This window comes from Telopea speciosissima, chromosome 6 (genome assembly GCF_018873765.1).
Source record: "Telopea speciosissima isolate NSW1024214 ecotype Mountain lineage chromosome 6, Tspe_v1, whole genome shotgun sequence".
Taxonomy (NCBI): Eukaryota; Viridiplantae; Streptophyta; class Magnoliopsida; order Proteales; family Proteaceae; genus Telopea; species Telopea speciosissima.
Genome location: NC_057921.1, coordinates 131759 through 143983, shown reverse-complemented (window position 1 = coordinate 143983; position 12225 = coordinate 131759). Strand labels below are relative to the sequence as shown.

The following is a 12225-nucleotide window of genomic DNA, read 5'->3' as shown; positions in this document are numbered from 1 at the left end:
GGCATCAAATTGTGTTTGAACCATCTTATGAAACAGACGGAATCAAGTAAAAGCATCGCTCTTCCTATGCATCCATGTAGTGCAACTAAAACAATCAATAAAAGTAACAAACCATCTAAAACCAGAAGTAGAAAAACATCGGGCTGGTCCCCACACATCATAATGAATTAATCCAAATGGTGTCATACTTCTTTTGTCATAAATAGGGTAGACATTCCACGTTTGCTTTGCTAAAATACAAGCATCGCATGAAAACTTGTTTGGATTACATTGCTTAAATAAGCTAGGAAATAAAGTAGATATGACTTGCAATGGTGGGTGCCCCAAACGGCAGGGCCACTTATTTAATTCCAGTAACGCAGATGTAGAAGCAGAAGAGGACGGCTGAGAAGTCAAAGCTGTCGGCGAACTGTCAAACACATATAAACCACCAACCACCTCACCACATGCAATCGTACGACCCGTTACCAAGTCCTGGAATAAACAATGATTGAGAAAAAAATTAGTTTGTAGTTTAAGTCCCTAGTTAAACTACTATTGGATAATAAATTAGTAGAGAATTTAGGAACATGCAACACAGAGGAAAGACAAAGAGAAGGAGTGCACTAAACAGACCCCTTGCCAAAAATTGGCGAGAGAGACCCATCAGCAACCCGAACTTTATTATGACCAGATAAAGGAGAATAATTGAAGAAAAGGGAGGAAGAACCTGTCATATGATCGGATGCACCAGAGTCAATAACCCAAGAGTCAGGTATGACCGAAGTGCAATTCCTACCAAATTAAATACCTGAAGAGTTAGGTCTAGTGGAATTTGATGGCAAGGAAACAGCAGAAGCAGCCAAAGAAGGAGGCCCGGAAGAAGAGGTGTCCAGCCGAGTCATCATAGTCCAGAGATGCTGAAGTTCTTCAACCACTTGGGAAAGAGACAGATCAGTAGTTGCCTGCTCCTCAGTAGATGCCTGGTTTGCCCGGGCATTATTGGATCAATTGGAGCCACCCCTCCCACGTCCACGGGTATCTGCAGGGCGACCATGAAGCTTCCAGCAACGATCCTTGGTATGCCATTCCTTCCCACAGTGATCACATTTAATAGGAGGGAGATCATTAGTAACACCAAAACTGCGGGAAGAATTACCACGAGAAGTAGGCTGAGAACCAGCAAGTAGGGTTGATCGTTCCTGAGTGACAGGAGAAATTATGGCTGTCCGGCGAGTATCTTCGGCTGCAAGAATCACATAGGCCTGCTCAAGAGTTGGTAGGGGATCACGATTCAGAATATTGGCCCCGGATCTAATCAAATTCAATGTTGAGACCAGCCAAAAAATCAAACACCCGTAAGCCATCTTCCCACTTGCGGAAAGCAGTGGTGTCAACATCACAAGTGGCAATGAAGGTCCCCAAAAAATCAAGTTGCTACCACATCGTGCACATTTTATTGTAATACTGAGAGAGGGTTAGCTCTAACCGCTTGGTGGAGTGGAGTTTCTGACGAAGTTCATAACACTGGGCAGCATTGCCCACTTGAGAGTAGGTGTCATGGGCTGTCTTCCAGATCTTGACAGCCGAATCAAGTAAAAGGTAGCATCCAGCAATCTCTTGGTCCATGGAGTTAACCAGATACGACATAAGTAGAAAATTAAAATTCACCCACCTATCTTGCGCAGCTCCAGTTTCAGTAGGCCTGACAGAGGTTCCGGTGATGTAGCCAAAGAGACCACGGGAACCAATAGCAAACAAACAAGAACGAGACCACAACAGGTAATTGGCCCCATTTAATTTAATAGGGCTGGCTGGAAACGGAACAAAATCACACTGTGACGTGCCATCGAGGCCAGAAGAGGCTGATGTAATCTCAGAAGTGTCAGGCATTGTTACTGGTCGAAGATAAGTTGTCAATAACCGGAAAAAAAAATCTGCAGAAAAATTACTGCATAAACCTGATAAAAAGCTGCAGAAAAATTACTGCATCGATCTTAAAATTCTGCAGCAAAAAAGGCCCTTGGTGGGAGCATGGTTCAAAATCTCGCGATATTTCGCCGATATTCGTATATCTCGAGCTTACCGAGATGCGAAATCAGGTCGAAATGAAAAAATACCATATTTCGTCGATATCTCGTGAGATATCGTGAGATATCGACGATATCTCGTGAGATATCGACAATATCTCGATATCTCGTGAGATATCGACGAAATATGGTATTTTGGCTTAAAGTGTCACGTGAAGGGGGGCTTTAATACAATATTTCGCAAATTTCGGTCCATATTTCGACCGAGAGCTGCATTTGCTAAGGAATTTCAGTCTTTTGCCTATTCTTCCACTCTTCCAAGCTCTCATCCAACACTCTAGCCATTGTTCAAGCACATTGTTGTCGGATTTTCGCCGGTAAACTCATCGGAGGGTCATCTAAGCTCATCATCCAAGCTTTTTTCCACTATTTAAGGTAAATTCTATTCCTCTAAAACTATTTTTTTGAAAAGACTATGTACAAATTTTGTTGGATGGTGATGATATTAATATATGTTAGACACCGGAGGCCGATCTATAGCCTCACAGTGTCGAAATTTTTTTTCCATATGTATTTTTTTTTTTTTTTTTTTTTCTGGTTTTAAAAATTCATTTTCCTACAATTAAAATAGGAAATAATTAGGGGTAATATGACTTAGATGGTAATGAATTAAATATATGTTAGACACCAATGGCCGATCTACGGCTTCACGGTGTCGGATTTATTTTTCTGCTCTTAAATAATTATTTTAATTTTCTCACATACCACTCCATTGGCATCGGATTATGGTGCATCACAACCTTACGATGGATATAGATATGGATCATCATCATATGGGCAGTTTAGTGGGGTAGGGGACTATGACTACCAGTCCCAGTCCCAGGGACATACTGGATCATCTTTTGTAAATAACATCTTTGCATACCCTAGCGGACCTAACTACCAACCTCACCAGCCATACATGCAGCCAATGCCATCGCCTCTTGCGCCGGCGCCAACATCATATCACAGTGGATCATCTTCTTCACGGACTGGATCGATTGGTAACCCTAGTTTATATCCTAGGATAGGTTACCTACGATATGTTGATGATTCCATTTACGTGACACTTGTGGATGACTACACTCGTTTCTTCTCCGATTCTATACCGTGGTCCACATATGTCCTTCAAACAGAGAGCAATGGACGTCGACTCGGCGGCATGAGTGGGATTGATCCAGGGAGGCACAAAGAACTACTATTAGCGAGTTTAGCACTTGTAATTTGTAACTTAAGTTGTGATTTCATTGATCTATGAACTTGTGAGTTGTGACTTGTGAGTTGCGAGTCTTGTGACTTACTAACTTTGACACTTAGTGTATTGCCTTTAAGGCTTTAAGCGAGTTATTGAATATTATGGAGTTTATGAGAATCATGGCACTCATCAATGTGTATTGGCTTTAACTTGATATGTGATGAAGTTAAATACTATTATTAAATATTAACTGCCTAATCTATGTGTATTTAACTATTTATACATTAGGGTCGGCGATCGTATGTCAATCAAGGGTGCAAGCCCAAAACACCAATTTGAATTCACATTTTTACAATTTTATGGTTTAAATGTGTTTATTAAGCTTAAATAAGGCTGTCCATGAAGTTTCAGGCCTAGATATGGCCAAAAACCCCCCGAGATGGACCCCCGAAATATTGCAGAAAAAATGCAATATTTCGGTCATATTTCGCGATATCTCGGATATTTCGGATATCTCGGTAGGCCCGAGATATCGATATATCGCGAGATATAGTACTATGGGTGGGAGTCAACTCACCACCAAGGGCTGCAAAAATAGATCGGCAAGGCTGGGAAAAGCTCCCGCGAGAAGGAAGAAAGAAGAGAGAGGTCACAGGAGAGTGGTGGAAGGGTGTGAGGGTCGGCGGAGGCTGGCAGAAGTGTAGGAGGCTGGCGGAGGGTGGTGCTGCTGCTGACGAAAGTGGTGGAGGGCGGTGGTGTTGCTAGCGGTAGATCACGACAGGAAGAGAAAGAAAAAAACAGAAATAATTTTAGGTCCCATATTCCCGGATTATTTTTGGCTTTGATACCATATAGAAATCCATGAATCTGGCTTGTCTATGAGACAGAGGCGAAGCCTTTATTTATAACTTCAGAATATTACAAATATGGAATGATTTACTCAATCCTTACCTACCACACATTGATTTACTCAATCCTTACCTACCACACCTACCACACCTAACACATTTAACATGTCCATAATGAACCTAGACACTATAGGTACAAGGACAATATTACCCCTGAACCTATATTACAACACTTGTTGGTGAGATCGATATAGGGGGAATGGTGCCAAGAAACTGTATGGATGGAGCTGAAACTGAGATCGAGTGGGCTTGTAAGTATGGGGAAGCACCCTTCCAAAAAACAACTTCAACAGAGACCAGCAACACAAGGATCGATATTTTTCGGGTTTTGGGAAAACCAGAATTTTAGAAAAAATTGATCAATGGAGAAGGGATAGAAGCCGACGAAATAATTCCCCTTGTTGTAATATGGGTACAAGGGTAGAATTGTCAATAGGGGTATTTTGGTCTTGTACTCATTCTAGATTGTTCTAATCTTTATTATAAATAAAGCTGGACTGTGTCTCATTGACATAAGTCATTCTCCCATTCTCCAAATTTCATCATGGTATCCAGAGCAAGGGAAAATCGATCTAGGTTTTTTGGTCATGGTTGAGACTAAAAAATCAGCCGCCGCAATACCACTACCGTAGCAGCACCACCACCACTTCCGCTTCCCATCTCCACCATCCCTTCTGCCTTCTCTCTCTTCTCTCACGTCTCTCTCTCTTTTCGCAAGACCACTGCCCAGCCCTCCCCACTTTTTCCTTCCGTTTTTTCCCCACCGACCTTTTTCCGCCCTCCTTTTCATTTTTCCACCTCTACAGCCTAAGCCGCAAGGGTCCTCTTCCCTGCCTTCCTCTTTCAGCGTCCCTTGGTGGTGAGTGTATCCCACCAAGGGCTCTTTGCCTTCACCTATGCCTTAAATCTCCTATTTTTTAGGGGATTTTTTTTTATGTGCTGCTTCATTGAGTGAAGCTTTGTGATTATTTTTTCCCTTCTCTGCGGCCATGTCTGACGACAAAAATTCTGTCATTTCTTCTGGACAAGGAGGGTCCTCTGTGCACCGTGAAAAGGATTTCCCTACCTTCCAAACTAACTCAGTTAAACTCGATGACAACAATTACCTCATCTGGTCGCGGTCTGTTTCGCTCGCTGTTGGTTCCGGTGGTTTGAAAGGCCATTTGACGGGTACATCTGTTCGTCCTACTGCTACAGGGAAGGCCCAGGATAAATGGGATCTCGATGAGTGCCTTGTGATGTCTTTTCTCCTCAGTTTAATTGATCAGTCTATCTTTCAGAGTTATCTTCTGTTGGAGACTGCTGCCGATGTCTGGAGTGTTGCCACCGAAACCTATTCTAAGGTTGGTAATGCTGCCCAACATATGTATGTTATGCTAGGGATACAAAGTCCCCTGGCAAACTTGAACCCCGTGGGTTGCAGTGTATTTTTTTAGGTTATTCTCCAACCCAGAAGGTTTATAAGTGTTACCATCCCCCTTCCGCTGTAGTCTGGTCAGTATGGATGTTCTTTTCATGAAGGCCTTGCTTATTATTCTTCACCACCACTTCAAGGGGAGAGTTCTAGTGAAGATGTATTTCCTTCGATTGAGCCTACCCTTGATATTCCTCCTCCTTTGCTTGTTGTCCCTACTGCTGCCCCTACTCCTTTGGCTACTGCCTCTTTAGCCAAAGAGAATCCTATACAGGGGGACACTATGGACAATGGTGATGGTAAAGTTCCTACTCAGGGGAAGCTGACTCCAGTTCAGAGAACCATTGGTGAATTTCAGAAGAGGATTGACGACTCCAACATTTTAACCTATCAAAGAGGATGTTCCAAAAAAGGGCAACTTCAATCCACTATAGCACTAGTACCCATCCAATTGTCGACTCTGGATCCAGACCCAACTTCTCCTGGTAAGATCTCTCCTTCCGACCTACCTATTGGTCATCACACAGGTACTAGGACTTGCACTCAGCATCCCATTTCTTGTTTTGTTTTTTATAGTTCTCTTTCTCCTTCCTTTTGTGCAATTGTGTCCTCTCTTTCTTCTGTTTCCATTCCTAAAAAATGATAGGAAGCTTAGACAGATGGAAAGTGCAAGGGGCAATGTTGGAAGAAATGAGAGCATTGAAAAACAAATAATACTTGGGATCTTATAGCTCTTCCTCCAGGGAAAAAACCAGTGGGATTTAAATGGGTGTTTATGGTCAAACAAAAAGTTGATGGGACTGCGGATCGATATAAAGCACATCTAGTTGCAAAGGGCTTTACTCAGACATATGGGGTTGACTATCAGGAGATCTTCGCACCAGTGGCGAAACTCAACACTGTAAGAGTGTTATTATCTTGTAATGTTAATCTTGGATGGGATCTTCAACAGCTAGATATGAAGAATGCCTTCCTCCATGGAAAGCTAAAGGAAGAGGTATATATGGACATCCCACTAGGCTTTTCTAATGACAAGACCAGGGGCAAGGTCCGTAAATTGAAGTGTGCTCTCTATGGGTTGAAGCAGTCACCTAGAGCTTGGTTCGGCAGGTATCACAACGCTATGATTTCTGTTGGATACAAGCAAAGCAATGCTGATCATACCTTGTTCATCAAACGAGTTGGTAATAAGGTCACCCTTCCCATAGTCAATGTGGATGATATTATGGTAACAAGAAATGATGGTGATGAGATCAACAAACTGAAGCACTTTCTTGGCCGTGAGTTCGAAATAAAGGATCTGAGACCTCTAAAAAATTTATGGGGATAGAAGTTGCTCAATCTTCAAAGGGCATCTTTCTTTCTCAAAGAAAATATATCCTAGATCTTTGTCTGAGACTGGGCTGTTAGGGTGGGTTGTTAGGGTGACATGGAAGCAACAACAAGACTTAAGGAGAAAGAAGGTAACCCAGTTGATAAAGGTCGATATCAGTGGTTTTACAGTTGGTTGGTAAACTAATCCACCTCTCTCATGCACTGCCAGACATAGCTATTGTCGTAAGCTTGGTAAGTCAGTTTATGCATGATCCTTATTCCTCTCATATGGACGCAGTACTTCGCATCCTACGTTATTTGAAGTCTGCTCCAGGAAAAGGAATACTTTTATCCCCCAATGGTCATCTGAAGGTTGAAGCTTATATTGATGCTGATTGGGTTGGCTCTACCAACAAAAAATCAATCTCTGGATAGTGCTCTTTTGTGGGTGGGAATCTTGTCACGTGGCGTAGCAAGAAGCAGAATGTGGTGGCAAGATCCAGTGTTGAAGTAGATTTTCGTGCCATGGCACAAGGAATCTGTGAACTGTTATGGCTTAGAGGATTGTTGCAGGATGTTGGTGTTGTTGTCCATCTTCCCATGATACTATCTTGTAATAATAAGGCTGCCATTAGCATCGCTCATAATCCTGTCCAGCATGATCGTACTAAACATGTGGAGGTTGACACACATTTTATAAAGGAGAAACTTGAAGCCGGACTCATCTGTGTTCACTTTGTGCAGTCTACTAATCAGTTAGCTGATGTGTTCACTAAGGGGTTGAGTGGCAAAGTGTTCCATCCTATTTTAGTCAATTTGGGCATGCATGATATATATGCGCCAACTTGAGGGGGAGTGTTGGATTGTATGGGACAGAATACCGTGGGGGTATTCTGGACTTTTTCAGTGTTTTATTATATTTTCTATCATGTACAGCCACTCTATATTAGAATTGGCTATATTTTGGGCACTTCTGTCTACAAAGGCTTGGGTCAGTATTTGATCATCCAAGCATTCAACTCTAATTCTGATCCAGTTAACATTATATATATATATATATAATTCAACATGTTTTGAAAGTGATTATTTCCTTGTTTTCTTTATATTTCCTGAGATGTCACAAATATAACGCACAAGGAAATGTTCAACATTCCAATAATTTTTTTTCCAAAGTAATTTCAGGAAAGCAAACTCAAAAATGCGAACAAAAAAATGAATGAAGTGGTGAAAATGTACAGTACCTGGTAGAAGTGCTTGCACCAGAGGCAGTGCAGACCACAAATTGGAACTACTCTCAGCCAACTTGGCACATAGCAGAGACTGCAAAAAAATTTTGGCGAGGGGGGAGGGGTTGCAGTTAACATAGAAATGAGTCCAGCAAATTGAAATCAAGGTCAAAAAACACATGCAAGGCTTATTATAACTGCAGGTTCATTAAGGGCACGAATGAGGGAACACACCCCAAGATTCTACCTTAAAGGCCCAAGTCTTCAAAGCATGATAGATATCTTACCTGCACACCTCATACCATGAACACCTGTTTGGCATGGGAGTCCATGCTCCTCACACATTAATCTAAAACTGGATTTCATCAGATCATCATATTATAAATATTAACTTTTTTATTTTAAAATTTCTTCAGAATAAGATTTCAGTAACCATTTTCATCGAAGCATAAGACAGGCAATAAATATTTAAGGAGGGTGTTTTTAGGGCTGCATGGGTATCAAGGCATTCTTTGCTATTTCTATAGTATCTATTTTCTTCCTTTATTGTAATACCTGCTGTTGTTGGGGTTGTCTGTGCTTGAAGCTGTTTTGGCTTTGTAAGTATCTTCTTCTTCCAACCGATAAAATATTTATAAAAAATAAAAATATATTTTAAATTTTTTAAAATATGGTTAAAACAAGATTACAATTATTATCCTTAACATATGTAGCAGGTTCTCACTCCCTTGATAGGCCAGTTCACATTATCGTTCTTTAGCAGATATTGAAGTGTTTTACAGGTAACTGTTATTAAATTTTCATGACCTATTGTGACTGCTTTTGAAACCAGAATCTGTAATTCCTACACCTTTTGTATATATAGAGTAGATTTTCATTTTTTGTGGCTATTCCTTTGCATGTGTATGCATCTTTTTCAAACTTCCATTACTTTCAGAGCTTTCTACGACACTGTTTTTAGTTAGGGACAGGGTTCTCTGAGCAAGCAGCATAGAGGAACGCACCAATGAAGTGTAATAAAACGAAATCATACATATGAAAGCAGCAAGGTCATTTCACATGACGAGGAGAGAAATAGACACAGAGGTGCTAGTGTACCCTACCCCAACGGCTCAGAGAATTTTTTCCCTTTTAGTTAATAATATTAAAAGCATTGAACCACAAGGAAGTAGCTCAGTTGGCGAAGACCAACACCTCCCCAATAAGAGGTCATGAGTTCAACCTATATATTAAAAGCATTTATGAGACGGAATTAAGTCCCGAGTCAGGATGTCCTCACACCCTAATGTTCTAAAACATTGACAAAAGTATACATGCCAACATTATTGTACAGTTGTCAAGGCATAGCCTAGGCAACAAAGTGCCTCTGGAGGTTCAAGGCAACCAGTTGCCTTCTGTGCCAAGGTGCCAGACTCACAACCAGATGATCTTTCCCTCGGGATGCTATAAGTTTCAGTTGTCTCATTTCTACCCTTTTATGTTTCTAGAATCTCACTCCCCCCCCCCTTTTTATGATCTATAGTTTGACCTAAATATTGCACACAATTGCCTTGGGCTCCATGGCCATGCCAAAGCATGCCTAGGGTCCAAGGCAGCTTACCATGGCTGGCCAACGGCCATGAAAGCTGTGGAATCATATAAGAGCTTCTTTATTCTTTTGAATAAACTGTAAAATAGAGTCATTTGAGAAATGCAGACAACAATTCCATGTGCAAAAGTGCAAAACCATAACCCACCTGTGATGCACAAGCATAAAGAACATGTAAAATCCCTTCTTCCACTGCCCCAATATCCAACAGATTAAGGTAATTGGTGTCCCAGTTATCATCAGGTATCTTGAATTCATCTCCAAACAAGTTAGAGTAATCAACTAAAAGAACACTCTTGGATCCTTCAGTTTTTAGTATCTCATCAGAAACTGAAGATGTCAATTCACTTGATGGGGTTGAGGCTTCTACCAATGCAATGGGACCTATGAGCTTCTGCAGAACTCTACAGGCCTGAAACATAGCATGAAATTTATACAAAAGAATTTGAAAATCAAACAGGCCAGTAATCAACCACTGTAGCAAAAACAATGACTGAACAACAAACACATACCACACGGCAGACGGTTCCCAGATGATAATCTTTATATGCCTTCTTCAGCAAAACAAACACTGCATCAGGGCGAAAAACTACAGAACAAGATGCAGGCTGGACAAAAGGCAAAGGACTACGTGATCTCCGGGGCTGGGCCTGAGCATAAAGGGAAACTGTATTAACTGTGTTTCGAATAAAAGCATCATCATGAGATTGAAAAAGATAATTTACGTGTATGATATCACAACAACCAAAGCAATCTTACAGCCTAGCCAATGGTATAAACCAATCACCATGTGAACACTGCATGGCAATGCACCAGGGACAGCTATATATTACTCTGTTGAATCTGTCCAATTCTATAGAGACCTCATTCCACTTTATAATATGTTCTGTACATTAATCTCCATTCAGAACTCCTGCCATAGTTCTCATCAAGGTTCAAAAACTCGTCTCGACTCAGTGTCTCAACCAGGTCGAGACGAGACAACCGAGATCTCGGCGAGTTATTGTAAATTTTTTTTTCCAATATGATGTTTCGGTGGGCAAATGGCCATAGTTGGCTCCAAAACTTTAAAGGAAGCTTGTTTTAGGCTTAATAAACATATTTCAATCTTCAAAATTGTTAAAAAAAAACCACCCAATTTGGTGTTTCGGATTTACACCCTTGATTGGAAGTAAACTTTGGATCCTTAATGTAATATTTCCTATTCTACACATTGTTTGAGTGCTATGAGACATAATTGGCAGTAAACATCGAACCCTTAATTTCGACACCGTGAGGTTGTACATTGGCCTCCGGTGTTCCAGTTATCTTCGTAGTGATGTGGCAACCCCTAGTAGTATTGAGTGATGATGTGGCAAAAAATATCAAGATCCAAGCTTTTTCTTCGTTCTCTAGGTCCAAAACTACGAGACTTTCGAGTTCTCTTCGAAATTTCGGTCGAGCTTCTCGAAACAATGTCAATTTGAGATTTCCTAAGAGATCTCATCTCGAGCAGCTCGAGAATCTCAAGTTTTCCGAGATTTCGACGAGTTTTAGAACTATAGTTCTCATGGCAGCAAGGCGAACCTAAGCAGTAGCCATGTGCCTTGGCGCATTGGTGGCACCTATGCGACTAAGCTCTTATATAAAAAGAGGGGGGTTAGGGTGTAAACATCAAAGTTTCTTTCTATTAATTTTAAGTGCACAAAAGGTCATTTATGTATAAAAATTTTAGTTGTTTTACTCACAAATATTAAAGGATTGATATATAAAATAGATTGTGAAAACTAACATTATGTTAAAAAGGAAAAATAGCAAAATGGACCGTCTTCTTCCTCCCTCTCCTTTGATGGCAAACAACACGATGCCGGAAACAAGCCATCAAAGAATTTGATGCATACCATGTGTCTCCCATCCCTCTTTAGCCTCCCTTTCTTCTCCTTTCTCTCCTTCTCCCTCTCCTCTTCCGCTGGCATGAACAGTGGCAGCTGCTACTGCTGCCACCATCTTTTTCTTCCTCCTCTTATTTCCTGTTCTTCTTCATTTTCAACAGAGGCTGCTGCAGAAAAATTCTGTGGCAAGCCTTAACGTAGTTATAGATTGGTAGGAGACCAACTAGAAGCCAATAACCAGGATCTGCTATGAACTGGGTAATTTGGCTAGGTCAAAATAGGTGAAAATTGTGAAATTAGGTTTAGGGTTTGATGTGTGGGTTATGTCAAGTTGACGTAGGGGAGTCTATCAGTGAAGGTCCTGTTAAGTTTTAATGGGTCTACGATAGTTAACCAGAATCGGTGCAAGCTTTAGGGTTCAGTTTCTGGGTTTTTGGGAAGAGAATACTGATGGAATCTACGGTTTAGGAGGAGAATCTTGGGCAGAGGTTTGGATCGAGTGTTCCTTGCTAGGAATGGGGAACTCGATCTGGTTTTGGAGTGGTTCTGATGGCTGGTTTGGTCTGTGGAAGTTCTAGGTCTTGGAAAATTCAAATACAAAAAGGGGGAAAGTTAGGGCTGGGGCTGTAGAGGATTTGATGGGGACATCATGCCACACCAT

At 41.2% G+C, this 12225-nt stretch overlaps 1 protein-coding gene and 1 long non-coding RNA gene across 2 annotated transcripts in view; one reads left to right on the top strand and one right to left on the bottom strand.

Moving 5' to 3' along the window:
• Positions 1-12225, bottom strand: part of LOC122664227 — a 186459-nt gene that overhangs the window by 101283 nt on the left and 72951 nt on the right. The window contains exons 10-12 of the mRNA XM_043859956.1: positions 10206-10343; positions 9842-10105; positions 8121-8199 (exon numbers count right to left, since the gene is read on the bottom strand). Of these exons, the coding sequence (XP_043715891.1) occupies positions 8121-8199; positions 9842-10105; positions 10206-10343 (481 nt within the window). The remainder of the gene's footprint in view (positions 1-8120; positions 8200-9841; positions 10106-10205; positions 10344-12225) is intronic.
• The window catches only part of LOC122664229, a 32984-nt gene that overhangs the window by 1599 nt on the left and 19160 nt on the right, over positions 1-12225 (top strand). The gene's annotated exons all lie outside the window — the stretch shown is intronic.